At 35.3% G+C, this 20,000-nt stretch overlaps 1 protein-coding gene across 5 annotated transcripts in view; it reads right to left on the bottom strand.

The window, feature by feature from the left end:
• LOC144972884 (paladin-like) overlaps positions 1-20,000 on the bottom strand; it is a 265,377-nt gene that overhangs the window by 94,273 nt on the left and 151,104 nt on the right. The window contains exon 2 of one of the 5 annotated variants that reach the window (XM_078914661.1): positions 11,476-11,719. The exons of 3 other annotated variants lie outside the window; for them this stretch is intronic. In XM_078914661.1, coding sequence (XP_078770787.1) covers positions 11,476-11,494 — 19 coding nt within the window. In that variant the 5' untranslated portion in view covers positions 11,495-11,719. Of the gene's footprint in view, positions 1-11,475; positions 12,098-20,000 lie in introns of those variants that run through there. One more of the 5 variants, XM_078914660.1, reaches the window with a different exon arrangement.

Below are 20,000 nucleotides of genomic sequence, written 5' to 3'. Positions count from 1 at the left end.
AAAACAAGATTTGCCTTAGAATCGATTCATTCCTTATAGAAAATGAGTCTTAGTTCTTGTCATTTTGACTTTAGGTTCTATTCTGCCGTTTACTCTGAAATTTTAAAAAATCGTTAAAAATTTTTGGCCAGAAAACTCATCCTTCAAATATCGATTGATTAAGATGACCCTCATATGGGGAGAGAAAAAAACCTCTTAATCCTGCGTTTTCCCTAACCGTTCTCTTGATAAATCGTATTAAAAATGTGGTCAGAAAACACGTCTTTCAAATATCGATCGATTCCAATTATCCTCATAATTGGCAAAAACGCCCAAACCACGCAAAGTCCCAGGTAGCAAGAAAGATAAGTACAAGAAAATAAAAAAACCCAAAACACTCCCAACAATCTCCAGTCGAGACGGACTGATTTATTTTTTTGGGGAGTAGTTATTTTTCACTTGTATTATTCTTTCTTGATTTGACTGCCACTGTTTCATACACACCTTTTTAAATATATCTATTTGTACTTATTTTCGTCAATAAAGCATAATATAAACTTACCAGCCCCGGTCGCATACTTTTGAATACGAATGCTATTTTTAGCATCCTAATAAGCCCGACAAAATACTGGTTTCAAGAGGCGGATCACATATCTGTTTCTTTGCGTGCTGTTTTAAATATATTCATTCTCCGCTTCATACTGGGCTCAGATAGTATTTATTCCTGGGGAGGCTCTTAATAGATTCTCGAGGGACCATAATATGAAGTGGAAAGAAGAAAATTATAAGATAAAGTGGGTCAGAATACAAAGAGGTGGGCTTTAGTAGCTATGCTGCCATAGCATCGGACTTGGGCAATGCGTGTACTTGGTTACATTCCCGTGATATTATTAGAATATTTTGTCCACAAATCATTGATTGGGTGGGTAGCAGCTGGGATTGAATGGTTTTGTCATATATAAGCATTCTATTCTGATGACTGTCACAATGTTGACCGTTCATTTCTGTCTGTGTGGAACAGTGAAAACTATTTTCAGATAAGATATAAGTGTAAGATTTAAAAAATAAACCCAACAAAATACAACAGAAAACCGAAACCGAACAAAAACAAACGAAAAAACAAACAAACAAAAAATAAATATTTTTTATAGCTGCAAAACAACTCTTGTGACGCGAATGAATTCAAGGACGTCCCAAGATTTTTACAAGATCAGGGTCTTTTCAATCAATTGATACTTACTTAAAGGACGAGCTTCTGCCAAAAAAAAAAAAACTTAATGCCCAGAAGTCAATTGTAAATTGTAGATAATATTAGAAATATGATGTTTTTAAAGATTTTTTTTTAGAACTTATTAAATTATACCCGTTGTCATAAAATAATATGTAAACATAACCTTACGTTTCACACAGTCAGAATAAATTCAATTTTCAGTATCTTGATTAGTTAATCACCAGGATACAAAGTGCACATATATACAGGATTGATAACCGAACGCATTATTGACATTAATGTAATGGACAATATTATGTGTCGGTATGAGAGTAATCCCATCGCAACAATGAGCCCATAACGATTTAGGTTATTAGACCTGCAAATAATACACGTAGACTCAACATAATACCGTTTTGGGAAGTTTGGTTACATAGTATAATGTACGCTTGGTTAAAGGATCCCCAATTAATTGAGGCTATTAAAAAAATGAGCTTTTATATAGCGCAATATCCACTAAACGTGCTTTACAAGGAGTCCCTGGCCAACAACGACACTTAACATGTAGGACGGTACATGACGCTTGTTAGGCGATAATACATTTTTTTCGGACAGAGACAGTGCTGTTTACCGCCAGGTACGCATTTTACACCTGAGTATGATGAGAGAATGTGAGTAAAGAGCCGTTTGCAAGGACTGAACTATGCGCCGAGCGAGGCTCGAACCCAGGACCTTCTGATCCGAAAGTGAGTGTCATACCACAAGACCACATAGCCGCACCATTATTAGAAATAGGTCCTTTATTTCCAAAAGTGATTGAATCCACGATGACAGTTTCCGGCGAAATAATTGAGCAGCAATAATTGCATGTTTCCTTTGTATAAGATGTATTGCCAAGTACTTTCCGCTAGATCTAACGAACCAGGAAACCCAATTATTACCGGATGGGGAGATCGGTGGAAAAAAAAAATCAAACACCAAAACAGCAACACACATTTCAAACTGGTGTTAAACCAGTTCCTTGCTGGAGATTAAAGCGAGTGCGAGAAAAAAAACTGAAGTATTGGATCTCACTCTAAGTTGACGATAAGATTGAGATTATTTTGAATAACAAGAGACACAATATTTTCCTTATAATATTGGAATTTTGACGAATTTTATCACTAACTTTCACAGCTTTGATAATTTGTGTGGCCATATCGTCTAACGGTATGACACCCGGCATTGGACCGGAATGTTCAAGTTCGAGTCCGCTCTGAGCGGCGCATAGTTAAAACCTTGGAAAAGGCTCTTTACTCACATTTTCTCATCGTACTCAGGTGTAAAATAGGTACCTGGGCGTTAACAGCATAGCCTCTGTCTGAAAAAAAAATTATAATACCGCCTAACAGGCGTTACAATATCTCGTCCTTTATGTAAATGTTGCTGTTGACTTGGGACCCTTTGTAAAGCGCTTTTAGCACGTTTAGTGGATATTGCGCTATATAAAGGCTCGAGTTAATAATTTTGACTTTCAATATCAATATCGGCTCTCCGCCTATTCTGATATAATACAGAGTTAAGGAGACTGACTCGTGTGAGTAAACCACCGTATTCACGACACAAGGGAGAGGATACGATCACTATCTTCCAATACTGGCGATAAAATCCAAGCCTTCATTTCCGTGACTCTGACAGGTTGGGTCCAATCTCACATTTTGCCCAGCCATTTGATGCACAGCTTATCAAGTACGTAAGTGGTCTGTTACTTCTGTTTAGTGTAGAGGTATGTAGTGGATTTACCCCACGATTAGGTCCCGATGGTTCGAGCCCATGAAATAATCCTTCAGAGCGCTTGGGCCTATAGAGCCGGAGTTTATCCCGTTTTTTTTTACAGCGTGAAATGGACAATAGCAATTCCTTGCTTGCTACCCTTTGGATAGGACGCTAGTCTACCGCAAAGTACTTTCCGCCATATCTAACCAACCCAGCTAACCAATCACTGCTGGGCGGACGGGGGCATCGAGAAAAAAAAAATTCGACTTTGCGTGTGAAGCAAATAATCTACAAACTGAGCCGACGAAGAGAAAACGTTTTTTTTTTTTTCACACATTTTCTTCTCTCCACTCAGCATATATACCGTCCTATCTAAAGACTACCTTCTGTGTACGTTTACAGCTAATAAACCGGGATAAATTACGGGTTCATGGGAAGGACTGTCTACAACTTATTGAGCTTTGAGCTTTTTAAAAAATATATAACGCAATATCCACTGTTAACGACCAGGTCCTCATTTTACACCTGAGTATTGTGAGAGAATGTGACTAAAGAGCTTTTTCCAATGACTCAACAACTATGCGCTGAGCGAGGCTCGAACCCAGGATCTTCCCATCCAAAAGCGAGTGTCATATCACAAGACCACATAGCCGCACTAAGGTGTGGAGAGCGAACATAAATCGTTTTGATAACCGAGATCAAAATGTATTTCTTCTTGTCAACGTTGCCGCTGCCGTCGTCGTCTTCTCTTTTACTCAAAATCAACATAATGATCATCACCATTAATTAGCATTATCCTTGATATCATTATCATTTCTTATTGCTTTAAGTATCATTGTTATTATTGCTTTAATTATCGTTTTTATCATTGCTTTATCATCATTATCATCATCATCATCATCATCATCATCATCATCATCATCATCATCATCATCATCATCAATTTTATTATTATTATTATATTATTATTATTATTATTATTATTATTATTATTATCATTATTTATTATTATTATTATTTATATTATTATTATTATTATTATCATTATTATTATTATTATTATCATTATTATTATTATTATATTATTATTATTATATCAATTATTATTTATTATTATTATCATTATTATTAATATATTATTATTATATTATATTATTATCATTAATTATCATTATTTCTTATTATTATCAATTATTATATTATTATTATTATTATTATTATCTATTATTATCTATTATCTATTATTATCATTATTATTATCTTATTATTATTATTATTATTATTATTATTATTATTATTATTATTATTATTATTATTATTATTACTATTATTATCATCATTATCACATCATTACTATTACTATCAATTTCATTATCATTATAATCATCGCCATCATCTTAATTAGCATCACTAATAATCCCCAGTCATTATTGCAATCCCAAAATTAATTCAGCATCATTATTATCAATAATAGAAGAAGAAATCAGCAAACGAGCTGCCCACCAATCCTGAGTAATACAAGTAATAAAACACTGAGTATTCGGTCCTAGTAGGACAGTCTCCATTGACCTGTTTATCGATCTCTGCAACGTTTTTGTTTCCCCAACCAATCATTCAATCCAACTTTTATTTGTGGACGGAGCGGGAGGGGGATGGGGCGGTGTGAGGGGTGGGGGTGGGGGTGGGGGGGGGGGGGGTTAGGGATATCGAATGAACAGTGGTTTAGACTTTAGACTCTTAGATTGTACCTACAATTTTCTATATTATTTTATTTTTTATTTGCAACGGAAAAAAATTAAAATAGATAAAATCCGATTTTACATTGAATTGCACCAGATTAGTTTCAGTGTGACTAGAACACTCTATCGTATCTACACTTTCGTTGCTGTCATTGTAATATTGTAATAATATAGAATAAGGGATAATGAAGCACACAGCACAATCTTATAAAAGCAAATTTTATTTTTCTGAAGATCATCCCCCCCCCCCCAAAAAAAAAAAGATAAAAAAACACACCGCCAATTACAACAAAACAAAAAAAAACAAATATGAATAAAATAAATAATAATAAATATAATAAAATAATAAATAAAAATGATACATAATAGATAAGTACACCCCCCCCCCCCCCCCCCTCCCGAAGGACTAATGATTGTAAACTAGCTTTTTACGTATTAGACTTCAAGACCTTTAGGATCTGATAATTACTCGATCTTATCAGTTAAATTTCTATGGTTTGTAATACAGTGAACGATTTTTCCCAATTAGTCTTTTTATATCCCAACCTCCTCCCCCCCCCCTCTCTCTCTCTCTCTCTCTCTCTCTCTCTCTCTCTCTCTCTCTCTCCTGTCTCTCTCCCTCCCTATAACAATAATTCCATTTCATTTTACTGTCGTCAAACTATTATAAATAATCTCGGCCACGTTTCGGATATTAACATTTTTATTATCAAACTTTATTAAAATCATTTCAGCAATGAATTGCAGTTTCATTCCATACGTTTCTCTAATGTATTCCACAATATCTGTCACTGAAATTTTACATGATCAACTATTTATATACGGGTTATTTTTTGTTGTAAATCAGATTCAAATAATTTGGTTTTGACATAAAAATAACCCTTCTATAATGAACCAGTATATTATGTTTGACCAATCAAAACATGGAATTTGTGACAACCTTCATACGTGCTGGGACAAACATGGTTGTTTATAAACAAAGTGAATGAATTCGACATTTCTCTGATCATTGTTTGTGTTTCATACCGCCAAATGGGTGGCTATTTATAACACGATTTTCTCGATCATATTATATATAAACGTTTAAGTTGACACAGAGATTTCTGTGTTGGTTTTATTCACCAATCGGTAAAACAGTGGGTATTTTACTTAGACACATACCATCGATAGTAAAACCTGTGTAGTTTGCTATGTTTAACAATCACTGTCATTGTTTACATTATGACGACTGTCCGAGAGGCGTGGCTATCTAAGTGTCTATACTCTTCAACAGTCGTAACTGACGCATGGTAACCTCGTAACACTGGCTCTAAACTATCGGAACAATGGCGGACGCCCGTATGAAATATTTCCCCGGCGAGCATAAAAGCGTATTCAGAGGAAAAAAACCCCTAAATTTGATCATGTTTTGACTTTTAACACATTCTGATCACAAGGCATATGAAAAGTTCTAACCAGCATGAAGAATAAAAAGTAATTATTTTCTTTGTTTAAAACCAAGATGGCCGCCGTTGCCGGGCGGCGTGACATCAGACTACTGAATCCAATTGATGGTTCACCCGTTACTAAGCATTATACAATCAGAATATTTCCTGCCATTTACCCGATTTTGTCCCTTTGACAATGTATTTTCTGTGTGAAAAGGCCTGAGATACCCATATAATGTCAAACACACAAATTGATCAGGCCCGTTAGTGAGTATATCTCACAATATTTTGACACACTGATAAAGGAATTGCATCGCAAAACCTGACAACACGATGCATTTTCAATTGGATTCAATAGTCTGATGTCACGTCGCCCAACAACGGCGGCCATCGTGGTTCTAAACAAAGAAAATCGGTACTTTTTATTCTTCATGCTGGCTAGAACTTTTCATATATGTCTAGTGATCAGAATGTGTAAAAGTCAAAATATGATCAGGTTTATAATGTTTGTTTTTTTCCCCTCTGGATACGCTTTTATGCTCGTCGGAGATATATTTCATAAGGGCGTCCACCATTGTTCCGATAGTTTAGAGCCAGTTACTAAGTTACTATGCGTCATTACGAGGTAAGTGATGTCATGACTGTTGAAGCGTATTATCTGTGTTCAATCTGTGTGATAATCAGGAAATTTGGGCTGTTTACCCCGGGTGATAGGCAAGCTCTTATGGTGGCTATGTGTCTTCGGTTCACGGTCAAAGGTTGATTTCAGGGCCAAAATATACTTTATTAAAAATTTTCGAGTCAAAAATAAAACAACTTAAATGTTAACTCGACTAGTTTTAACTCTTTCCTTACCACCCATCGGAAAATCGTCACATTCGTTACGATGCAACCGACAATTTGCTGGCAGCTATTAAGACTAAACACTGTGTTGTAGACATCATTTTGCCGAACAACATTCTGTATAAAATTCACTTGTTACTTTTTTGTTTGATTAGGAAAAGTCTATTTTTGTGTTGGGTGGGTGTGAATTTTCGGGGAACCTAAATATGTAATGAAAGGTATAACTGAGTAATGGTAATTTTCAAAAGTGTATGCACTGTATGTTGTTTGAAGACAAGCTATATGTATATAATAATGTCAACATAACACACGGATCAGCTATTTCGATTAATGATGATAATCAACGTTCCATCAAAAAAAAACCATCGGCCAATTGTACAATTTACGTATGAGTAGTTAAGATCCGTGTCAAAAGCTTGACAGGCATAGGAACAAGAGGTTGCAGAGAGCCGTTCATCTAATACAATTGAAACTATATAGTTGCAGATGACTCACTCAGTCTTGTTATTGTTTTGACTCGTATGAGTAATCCAGACTGATTACGACTATAAACGTACGGAACACAGTTTTGTGTGTTGTCGTTATACTCGATGGCATTATGAGATTCTAGCAAGCGCTATATCATAGCATAACTAGTTATTTACTACGGTAACTCTTTATCTCCAGCGAGGAAAGAAAAGAAACTAGTCATATTTAACCAGTTAACTGCCGTTCGTTAGAAAGACACATACTTTAAGAATTTGGCCAGAAAACTCATCCTTCAAATGTCCATCGATTTAAATGATCGTCATCTTGGCAAAAACTCTAAAACCTGGGACTACTTTGAAGACTTCGCGAGGCCCCAGGTTTGAGAGTTTTTGCCAAGATTAGAGTCATTGAAATCGATCGATATTTGAAGGACGAGATTTCTGGCCATTTTAAAAATACGTTTCTTCCCAGAGCACGTCAGTTAACTGGTTAACGGGGTCATTGGGTTTAGGAGATGGCCAAGATGAAGTAAAATGATGGCAGTTTCCCTTGTTTTGTGTTTTTTTTTTTTTTTTTTTTTTGATTACATCACTTTTTTGGTTGTAAAAAAACCGAATGCTTTTGGTTGAAAACACAATAAGACTATCTCAGATTCCGCAACTCATGATCGATGAGACAGTTCTCATCACCTTCGGCGACGCGACGTAAAAAAAAAAAGTTTTTTATGAATATATAATTTGGCTATATTAGGTAATATCATTATAGCCTCTTCCCCCTTCCCCTCCCATGCTCCTGGAATATCCTCTGTTGTCCCTGGTCGATTGTTAGGAGCCGGATCTTACCACGGTTTCTTTAATTTGCAATGAACACTACTACTGACTTATTACTTTGAGGTAAGACGTCAAATAGGCGGTGCCGGCCGTTGGTGGAACACTCGCTTCACATGCAAAGGGACCAAGATCGATCCCGGGTGCAGTCGGTTTTTTTATCTGTCCACAGCAGTAAAGGCGTGGTCTGTTAGATCTGTTGGAAAGTACTTTGCGATAGCAACTAGCGTCTATCCAAAGGGTACAAGCAATGTATATGAAACCGGGATAAACTTACTCTCCATGAGTCTTAGGTTGAAGGACTGACAAAAAGAGTCAAATCGACAAACTTACCACTAACTACCATATTTGATGGAAGACGGACAGTGTGACAGATAAAAATAAGTATTCTCGTTGCTTCAAATCACGACTCAACTGTTGTCAACGAGTATAATAACAAAAATAATGGAACTCCTGTGACCGTCTGTATTGCACATGTTAAGGTCTAAATATTGTTGAGAAGCTTGATACCAACTGCAGGTAAGTTGTTCCATAAATGGAATGTATATGGAAACAAGAGTGAGTAAAAATAACCATCTTCATTAGCAGTCCTGATGGTGACAAAAGTGAAAAAAGAGCAAATGAGAAATATTTAATCCTCTAAGTTCTAATCATGCCCTTTGATGGATTACACGGGGTACATAGAAAGATAGTATGCGCATGGCTTAGAAGCTCACAACATTGCCATCCGGAAGTAGAACGGACCAACAAACAAAACTATGTGTTACCTTGAACGTTTATTTTCTGGTTAAAACAGTTGAGTGAGAATTACTCATAAACGCGGATGGAAAAAAGAAATAAAAAGGCATGAGTGACGTCATCTTCGTGCTATCTATAAGTAGTAATAAATGTTTTTGTTTTAAAGGGTTTTACGGCGCTTGAAACACATTTAGGTCATATCAGTGCCAGAAAAAAAGGAAGCAAACTGGATAGTAAAAACATTTTAGATGTACAACTAAAAGGACTTGAGGAAATAGCAAGACAAAGGAGAATGGTTCAAATAGGGAACAGATGTAGATTCCAAGAGCACACTATCAGTGTAATTAACCAGTAGATTTTTGACCAATCAAAACGTGAAATTTGTGACACAACTTCACACGTGCTCGGACAAACATAGTTGGTTGTTTATAAACAATAATGTGAACTAATTCGACCTCCGTCTGATCGTTGTTATTGTTTTTATATTGACAAATGGGCGACTAGTTATCACACGATTTTCTCGATCATATTATAAACGTTTAAGATTACACATAGTTTTCTGTGTTGATTCTACTGATCAAGAAATAGAACAGTTGGTATTTTACTTAACACATACCATCTATAGATAGTATGCAGATGACGTCACTCAGGTCTTTGTTATTGATTTTTGCCATCCGCGTTTATGAGTAATGCTCACTGAACTGTATTAACCCGACAATAAACGTACATGGATACACACTGTTTTGTGTGTTGGTCGGTTATACTTCCGGATGGCAATGTTATGAGCTTCTCAGCCAATAGCATACTATCTATAGTAAAACCTGTGTAGTTTGCTGTGTCTACCAATCACTGCAATTGTTTACATTATGACGATTGTCCGAGAGGCGTGGTTATCTACCGGTTAATTAGTTTGAGATAACCGAAAAGTCTCACCCAGACACTAGCACAAGATCCCACTAAGAGGAATACACTCAAATGTTTAGAAATCATATGTTAAAGATGAAAAGATAACAGTATATAACAGAGAGATGATTTACAATGAAAAAATATCATCTCCCAAAACTATAACAATACATTCGATTGTTTCCCACCCAACCAAGGACTCTGGTCAGTGTCAGGACAAAGACAGAAAACAATTGGAAAACAGATACAAGGAGATAGAAGACACAGCAACCAGAGTGGCAATAAATCAAATTGGAACTATCATTCAACGTATAACCATGGTATTCATGAGAGATTAATTTAAAATTCAATACAATTAATGTCAAAAGCGACACGAAGAGAATAATCGATTGATATAATTCAACTTCGTGTTGATTTCTGTGGCTTAGAACGTAGAGCTAAATAAGGAAGAAAAGTGGCGTCACACCCTCTACTCTTCAGATTCCAAACTCATTGGAAGTGTGTATGTTAACAACGCCACTATCGAATTATCTCATTCGTCTGTAGTGTTTCATTCATCCTGCTTTGTTGATAAAGGGGAAACCTGAAACATCCACATTATCTGTTTCCGTTTATTAGATTGAATCTTATTATCAATTTCACATTGTTGTTTATTTCTTCGAGCTTTGAGCAGCAACATTTATATTCTTTAGATTTATTTTGAAACTGTTTGTTTTGTCAGTAGGTTCTGTGAAGCAGGCAAGGCGTGTTCATTGCTTCACCACTTCGTCATCTATTTCTGAAAGGGAACTTAAAGAAGGCACCACACAGCATCTGACATACTCTGGAAAAACCCAGAGTATTTTTCCAAGAAGACGGTCATTTAAATCGATCGAGATTTGAAGAACGAGATTTCTGGACAAATTAAAGAATATGGGGTTTTCCGGAGTACGGCAGACATGCGGGTCCATCTCTGACGGTAGCCTGAGTAAATTCATAGCCTGACACTGACGGAAAAAAACTACGTATAGGAATAAATAGAGAGGTCAAGTATTATCTACATAATTGTGTGGCTATGGGGTCTAGTGGTACGACACTCGCCTTCGGATCGAAAGGTCCTGGGTTCAAGTTGGCCAGGGACTCCTTTATAGGGCTTTGAGCATATTTAGTGGAGATTGCGCTATATAAAAGCTCAAGTTTAAGGCACATAAAAGTCCTTAAACTATACGGACCATGAAGCTGGATTTTCCCCTTGATTTCTCTTGTGTGAAATAGAGTAATAACAGTTTGTCAACATTGTCATAAGACCATCATAGCCTGCAGGTTAACCAATCCCCCCATCACTGATAGCCGTGATTGAAACCGGTTCCTTCGTGGGTGAGGCGAGTCTTATACCAGTAAAATGAGTGGGAAACATGATGTTTATATAGAATGTATAAATAAAAGATAAACTAGCAAAAAGTAAGAAAACCATTTCTCTCTCTAATATATATATATATATATATATATATATATATATATATATATATATATATATATATATATATATATATCAAACATAGCGAAAGGCATAGAATATTAAAACAGTATATAGCTTAATAACTTACATCTAGGAAGCTTGTCCATCTTGAACACTTCCTTGAAATCGGCATTGAAAAAAGGAGATCACCCTACAGTTTGCACAGTATTGTACCAAAAAACTTGGCATTACTTACTAGATATACATATTGACTATTTGACTCACTTCCGTACTTAAGTATTATCAACAGCTACATCAAATGAATCGTCTTAGCAACACACAATACAAAGTCTCCCCTATGACATCAATATCATGAATGTTATATTACAATCCTTAAATGAAAACACACCACAAAGTAAAATCACTTGTGAAAAAAAATCAGCCAATATGTAAATAACACACAGGGATTATTGCAAATTTACAAAAGAATGGCGGTGTTAGCATGAGATTTTACTTACACCGAAATGAAAAGATTTCGATCATACTTTCAACTCTCGAACAGCTGTTTCCATCATCAAAAGCTAACACTCTCGTAAACAATGCAGTAATGCTATATACATTTTATGAAGAAAAATACCAACGCTCCTCTTCCGAATAGATACATGTGTGCAAACGAAATATTATAAGTATTAATAGAAGACAAGTATTACGAAAATAAATAACCCTTGACTCATATCGATGCATTTGCCAGCGGAAAAAAAAACCAGAACAAAACAAAGAATAAAGATGATTTATCGATACTTCTAGATAATTAACACCTCCAAGCGACGAAATAAGCGAATGCAAGGTGCGACGAGGAATTTGTTGATGTTGAGACTCGACAAAAACATGCAACATGTTAATTTAACCCATCACTGGTGAACGGGTGTAATGTCAGCTCATGGTTTTGTTTTTCTTCTTCGTTATATAAAATACATAGTTATAACGGCGGCCAAACCGTTTTCACAAAGAGGGCAGTAAGAGCAATGACACTCGGGCTTCATTGATGCTGAACTACCCTTTCTGTGAAAACGGCACGATCTAGTAACACATTTGGGTAAAGTCGAACCACAACGGTAAAGGCTTAAGATTACTCCTTTGAAACAAAATAAGAATATTTACAATAGGAAGGAACAATGCACATCATTGTGAGCTAAAACTTCTATATTCATTTTTAGAGGTCACATCTAAAAAGAGAATAAATAATAATCAAAAAACAAAAAACAAAAAAACAAAAACAAAATAAAAAAACAAAACGAAAAAATAAAAACCCAGCCGGAAATGACATTTGAACAGATATTGACCACTGACAACGCTCCCTCGAAAAAAAATCTAAAGGTAAAGGTTCTAAACTCACATAATATAATTATACGACCATATAATTATTTTCACATCTAGCAATTCCTGTTTTCCTGGACACATAGAAATTAATAAGCCTCTGTATAAACATTTGTGATAAAATATGAAAGCTATGAATTACGACGAATAGCAGCAGAAAGAGAATAACAAGAAAAAAACCCACATCCTCTCCAAAAAAAAAAAAATCAACTATCAAAACTGACCTAATGAAGATGGCTGGGTTTTTTTAAAAGATTGATCTTTTCTTTGTGTTTTTCTTTCTGATTTGTCTGGAACGATGTGTACTTATTAACAATTCACCCAATGGTCTCATTGTAATAATTGTTGTAATGGACACACTCTCAAATCAACGCAAAATATTGTTCATTACAGCAATGTTAAATATTGTCAACAATTGCCTTCGTTATCAGACCTGCAGTTATGAGCAAGTTGGTCTGGCACGATATTATTATCGACTTCCTTTCAGATACTTTATTGCACCTTTTCCAGCTCTCGACTTAAAAAAATACAAACAAAAACAAAGTTGATATAAACTTCAAACATGAAACTAAATTTCATATTATTTAGCGACAAATTAGGGAGCAGGCACTGTAGTAAGATGAAGGTCTGAAAAGGTGGGTATGAAACAATGCCAGACAAAGCAGAGCAGAGAAAAAAACACACAAGAAAACAGAAAATAAATCATCCCCCCCCAAAAAAAAATAAAAATAAAATCAGCTTGTCTCGGCTATCCCAGTGAATGTAGGATGACCTTTTGGGATGGTATTTTTTCTTCTTGTATTTGCTCTCTGTTTTGTTTCTATATCCCTATTAAGATTATGATCTTCATATTTAGTTTACATTTATTGTAACCAACCATCTCTATCTGTTTTATGTCAGAGTGAATCAGATATCAGAATTTTGATTTGAAGTCAGTAAGGATTAGCATTATTTTTTTTTAATCTTAGGAATGAAAAGCATCCAAAAATTGCCGTCATTTTGTTGGTTTACTATTTTATAAAAATCTATTTTCTTTTTTTTTTAATCAAAATTTTATTCCTTTAAAAATATATTTTTAAAAATCACATGCTTATTTTATATGAATTTTATATTGACCTCAGATGCAATGCTTATATTATTTTCAGATCAATAAATAATGCCACGTTGAAGAGACTGGTCACAGATTTAAGATCGGGTTGATTTGAAAATCGTGACATTGTCTTTGCTAGATTATCTCAATAAAATTCACGAATAAAGCATGTTTCCTTCGCGTTCACTATATAAAGCATTCGAGAATGTAACCTTTAAAAAAAAACAAACAGAAGTGTAAAATTCGGGTAAATCCTTTTCTATGAAGCCTCACAGCACCTAAGAATCATAGTTCAATGGAGGGTTTCCCTCATCCAAATTAGATCTAGATAGAAGATACTTTCCACCGGGATAGAATAGCACCTAGCATTTCATAACTATATAGGGCAGACTAATAGGTTGTAACCATTCTAACAAATCGCGAAATCGAGCCCTGTAGTTTTCACGTGTTGTGCTAATTAAGCCACTTGGCTCCCAATGGCATAAGAGAGTGGCTTTAAAGTGGGGCCATCTTAAAGATAAGACGTAATCGATACGGGGACAAAGGAGTAAAGCAGTCACGTGACAAAATACATTGTGTAAGCACGGTATTATGTAATATGATTGTTTATTCATACATAGAGCTTGTAAGAAACGAGTACAAATTGGGCGAAGCTGAAAACTCAATATATATATAAATATCATTATATATTATATGTATATATATATATAAATATACACACATATCACGTATTCACACACTGACATACATACAAAAATATTGAGATCACGAGACGGACTTGCATTACAGAGCAGGTAAAATGATATCAAAGTTTCAGTTTTAAGTTCAACTCTCTCCTTACAGGTAATTTCAAGGAATGTTCCCAAAACTTCACATCCAACCAACCAACTCGGAAAAATATATTTTTCACTCAAACACAAAAGCAGTAGGTTCATGCTACATAGACTAATTTTGTCCCGAGCAAAACGAGCTCTACAACAAAGTGATATTTATTTTTGTTGTTGTTGTTGTTAATGTAACAATTTTTTTTCTTAAAATTAAGTGATGCACAAAAGAAATCAGAATGTGAAAATTGTTGGCTGAATCGCAACGAATGTAATGATTTTCCTGTGCTTGATGAGGAGTGGGTTAAAACGTGCTTTGCAACACAATCTCATTCATTAGATAGTGCTGCAACACATTTCTAAGAGGGTAAATTAGAATTGTGGCAAAGTCGCAAAATGCCAACCGGGTCCAAAATACTCGTAACAACAATACACAAAGGATTGAATATCTTTTGGGATACACTAGTAGGAAGTGGCTATGATTGATTGTCATCACAAAACAATGGTTGCTTTAATCCCAACTATTTGTAAAAAAAAAAGTATGCTTAGAATTACATTGGAATAGGCGTAAAAAGGAACCATTAGCATTCCAACATTCTGACATGCTTTTGTGTTTCAGTGAAAAAATATATTATATCTATTTTCGTGTTGGTTGGTTGGATGTGAAATTTTGGGAAAATTCCTGGAAATTACTTGTAAGGAGAGAGTTAAACTTAAAACTTAAACATTGATATCATTTTACCTGCTCTGTATTGCAAGTCTGTATCGTGATATCAATATTTTTGTATGTATCATAGAGTTTTTTTTTTAATACGCAAATCTACAAAGGTTTTAATAAATTATCTAACAAAATTCAAAAGTTTGTTATATAATACACTTTTATATCGCCATGACTTATGATTTGGAGATTTGGAGATATGCTCGGTTTATTGAACACCTTTCAGGCTGGGACCAAGTTGATGAGCAGAGCTAAGACATTTAAAACTATCAACATAACTAACGCCAACATCTTTTTAAAGGTTAGACAACACTGCCCAGTTTGGGTTTCTTGCAATCTATGTGAGGGAATAAGCAATTGTGTTACGTAATATTATTATGCTTTCGCAATTGCCTCATTTCGTCACGTGACAGCTTTACTTCGTGGTCCCGTATTGATTACATCGGCTGAGAATGAAGAAATTGCATTGGGGATTTATTTTAGGACACTTGCGACATTTTAGGCTATTTCCGCGCCAACAAAATATTAAAAAAGTAAATGACAGATCAAGCTGTAGATTACTTAAGAACAAAGTAAGACAAAGAGGAAGAGGTAGATTTAACAAAACTGCATCAATGAAGCTAGTCTGAAACTATCAACGTTCCCACACGAAGAGGACTGACATGGATCTCCGCCAAGCGGAATACACTCGCAATGACTGCTCCTTTCACGACATCTGATTCCATCTAGAGCCTGGACAAAACCCAAGTAGCCTACTCAGATTCTCTGACCAAAAAAAAAAAAAGACAAAACAAAAAAAAAAAAAACCCAAAAAACAAAACAAAACAAACAAACAAAACAAAAAAACAACCTCATAAAAAAGGGAAAAAGTTAAATAGAGGAATATAGGAACACCTACTAGAAATAAGCCCATAAATCGCCCGAATAGCATCGTGATTATAATATCAAAACAAGCAAAACATTTTTTTTACAATTAAAATCACATTATGGTCTCCAAAACTAAGGACGTTAATGATGTCAAAAGCTGTTTTTTATTAAACCTCTTATTTGATAAGTTACGTAAAAATTAAAACCTTACAAATTTCAACGATCCAGGTACTCATACATATCTTTAAAAAATACTTGAGCTTTTATATAGAGGTAAATCTACTAAACGTGCTCAAAGCGCTCTACAAGGGGCCCCTGACCAACAGCAACACGTAACATGTAGAACGAGACATGACGCCTGTTGGGCGATATTACATTTTTTTCAGACAGAGACAACGCTGTTAACGGCCATGTACTCATTTAATACCTGAGTACAGTGAGAGTGTAAAGAGCCTTTTCCAAGGATTCAACTATGCGTCGAGCGAGGCTCGAACCCAGGGCCTCCCGATCCGAAAGCGAGTGTCATAACACTAGACCACATAGCCGCACATCTACCATCTAGGTACTCAAGCAATGTATGTGGGTTATGTTACGTCACTGGTTGGATGGTTTGTTCCAATACAAAGAGCTGCTATTATTGTGGCCATAGGGCGAAAATTGATCTGTTTGGCGTGATCAACTGTTTGGCGTGATCAATATAATGTCCGACGTTTAGAAATGGGGTAGGATGATGGATGGGAGAAGTGGTGGTAATAGTGGGGATGGGGTACAAACTGACTGTTACTTTGCTGGAACAATTGTCACCGCAAATACAGTACGTTACGAAAATCCATTGTTTTAAAGCCGACTGCTTTTTTGTCTTTGAGAGGTTGGCGGTTGGGGGTTGGGTGTGGGGGAAATACAGCACTTTCGATGTGTCAGAAAAAGAGTGAAAATAGAAAAGTATTTTAGATCCAGATTTTGTCCGCGTCATAAAACGCCCAAGAAATATAATAAGGATTTTTTTTTACAAAGCGGTGGTAGATACATGGGTGTCTATTGTTCAAGATTCATACACTCAAATCAAATCCCTACAAGGGACAGAAAAGGATCGGCAGGCGTCGTGATTCCGGGCTGGACTTAGATGCGATTACATCGATTCCACTCTGAACAAAGTTTGACAAGAAAAGAGCAATCGCTCGCCCGTTACTTATCTTCACAAAACGCATGTCACTCTCTCATTTTAATTTAGGATCAAAACGAAGAGAGAGAGAGAGAGAGAGAGAGAGAGAGAGAGAGAGAGAGAGAGAGAGAGAGAGAGAGAGAGAGAGAGAGAGAGACATTAAATGTTACCTTTCGCCTCAATCTGGTATAAAGTTGGGGTGCACAAGGTGTCGCCAATTGGGTTTAAAGCTTAAATTATCATCAAAATGAAATCTTGCTTGTTTGTACTTGAATATTCATTCCTCTCAATAAATCATATAAACCTCAACCAGTTCTTATTAAATTTTGGGTTTCTAATCCAACAGCTTGAGGCGTGGATCACAAATCATCTATGTTTTTCTAAGGGCTTTACGGCGCTTGAGACACTTTTGGGTCATATCAGCGCCAGTAACAAGGAAGAAACTGAGAACACCCAAGGGAAAGTAAGACAAATGGAACTGGTTCGAACAGGAAACAGAAGTATGTTCTGCGAGTATACTACCAGTGTCACTTAGTTTGAGATCACCTTAAAGTCTCATCCGAAATCAAGTGTAGAATGCCACTATAAGAAAACACTCAAATTTTATGATTTATTCAAATCCATAGAGAGGCTAAAACATATGGTGAAAGATCTTTTAAATTTGCAGGGCCTCAAATTTGAAACAGCCTGTCTGAGGACATTAGATTTTTAGACTTTAAACATTCTTTTTAAAACCACTTAAAAACGTACATTTTTAACAAATATTATAAGATTTGATCATTAGAAATCAAGAAATGTTGTCACATAATTTTATTTTTATAGCCCCTATATGTTTACTGGCTTGAAACAATCACAACTAATAACTCACCTTATTATACACTTTTAATGTATATATTTTATGTACCTGTTACGTGTGACACATTGTAATGTTATACTATTTATATTTTATATTTACTTGCATATTTATAGACCTGTCGCTAATATTAATTTGTATGTCATGTTTTCATGTTTCTTTTTATTCTCGAGATTTAATTGTAAAGCGCATAGATCCCTCAAACGGGAATACGTTCTATATAAGAGCAATTTATATATAATTGATAAAGTAAGACACTTAAGAGTACATAAAGATTTTCTAAATTATTTCCTAATTTATTATAAAATCAAATGTAATTCTGTCCTCAATATGTTATGGTGGATAAGTTACAGTTTTTTACACTGAAAAAAAAACTCGTACTTAATCTTTCTTATCATTCCAATTCACATTTCACATTTCGGGGTCCCCTACATGCCAACACAATGTCATTTCGAAACGATGTTCCACAAATTACACGGTCCAAACATGTCAAAAATCTTTAACTTGCTATTTCTTTGAAGTTTGGGGATTAACAAGATTTTTTTGACAACTTGATGCTTATCTGAGTAATTTGATAGATAAAAGTAAATATTTGCTGGCCAATCGTTTTTAAAATCTTTTATTTTGGGTTTTTTTCTCAGTGTAGGTTGGAAATGACCTTTAGCCTCTTGTCTATGAGCAGAGATTGTGTATCACCGTTTGTAGTATCTGGCAGATAGTACTGTAATATCTGACAGATAGTACTAAATGACAGACTCGCGGATAGTACTCAAGTAGTAAGCAATCTTTACCGCCGCTCATTCACCGAGATAAACTGCAAATATAATAATATATGAGTTTTCGAGCTCAAGGACTCTTCTCTGAATGTCAGCGGATATGTCTGTTGTAGAAGCTATAAATAGTTCGAAGATGACGTCACTCAGGTCTTTGTTGATGTTTTTTTGCCATCCGCGTTTATGAGTAATGCTCACTGAACTGTATTAACCCGACTATAGATAGTATGCAGATGACGTCACTCAGGCCTTTGTTATTGTTTTTGCCATCCGCGTTCGTGAGTTGTTCTCACTAAACTGTATTAACCTGACTATAAAAGTTCATGGTTACACAGAGTTTGTGTGTTGGTCCGTTATACTTCCGGATGGCAATGTTGTGAACTCCTTGGCCAAGCGCATTCTATCTATAAACGTTCATGGATCCACACAGTTTTGTGTGTTGGTCCATTATACTTCCGGATGGCAATGTTATGAGCTTCTTAGCCAAGCGCATACTATCTATAGGTCGAACGAAATCGACCTCACTCAGCTCTTTGTTATTACTTTTAGTCAACCATGCATGTTTATGAGTAGTTCTCAGTAAATTGTATCAATAAATTGTACACTTTTCAGGTTATACATTGTTTTGTGTGTTGGTACATATATCCGGTTGGCGGATGCTTTGAGTTTTTAAAATAAACGAATATTATCAATAAACATATTCTGAATAAAATAATGGGTGTCTATTGTCGTTTCAAAATTGTGTTCCTTACAACAAACAATAAACATCAAAACAGCAATAATAATCAATCAAGATATTTACACTACCATTTTTTAATTAATGTTATTGATAGCATAATAATATTGATGCCGCCATCGTCGTAACAGTTGTTATTGTTGTGATTTTTACTGTCACTGTTACTATTTTTTGTAATTGTTACAACTAGCGCAGATGTTACTGAATTGTAATAAAGATTGTTTTTATTGGGATCGTCGTCATCGTTATAGTCATCATCATCATCATCATAAT

This window comes from Berghia stephanieae, chromosome 5, assembly GCF_034508935.2.
Source record: "Berghia stephanieae isolate SIO BIC M18660-M18661 chromosome 5, UCSD_Bste_1.3, whole genome shotgun sequence".
Classification (NCBI taxonomy): domain Eukaryota; kingdom Metazoa; phylum Mollusca; class Gastropoda; order Nudibranchia; family Aeolidiidae; genus Berghia; species Berghia stephanieae.
The sequence above is the reverse complement of the archived record's forward strand: the minus strand, read 5'-3'. Positions and strand labels throughout refer to the sequence as shown.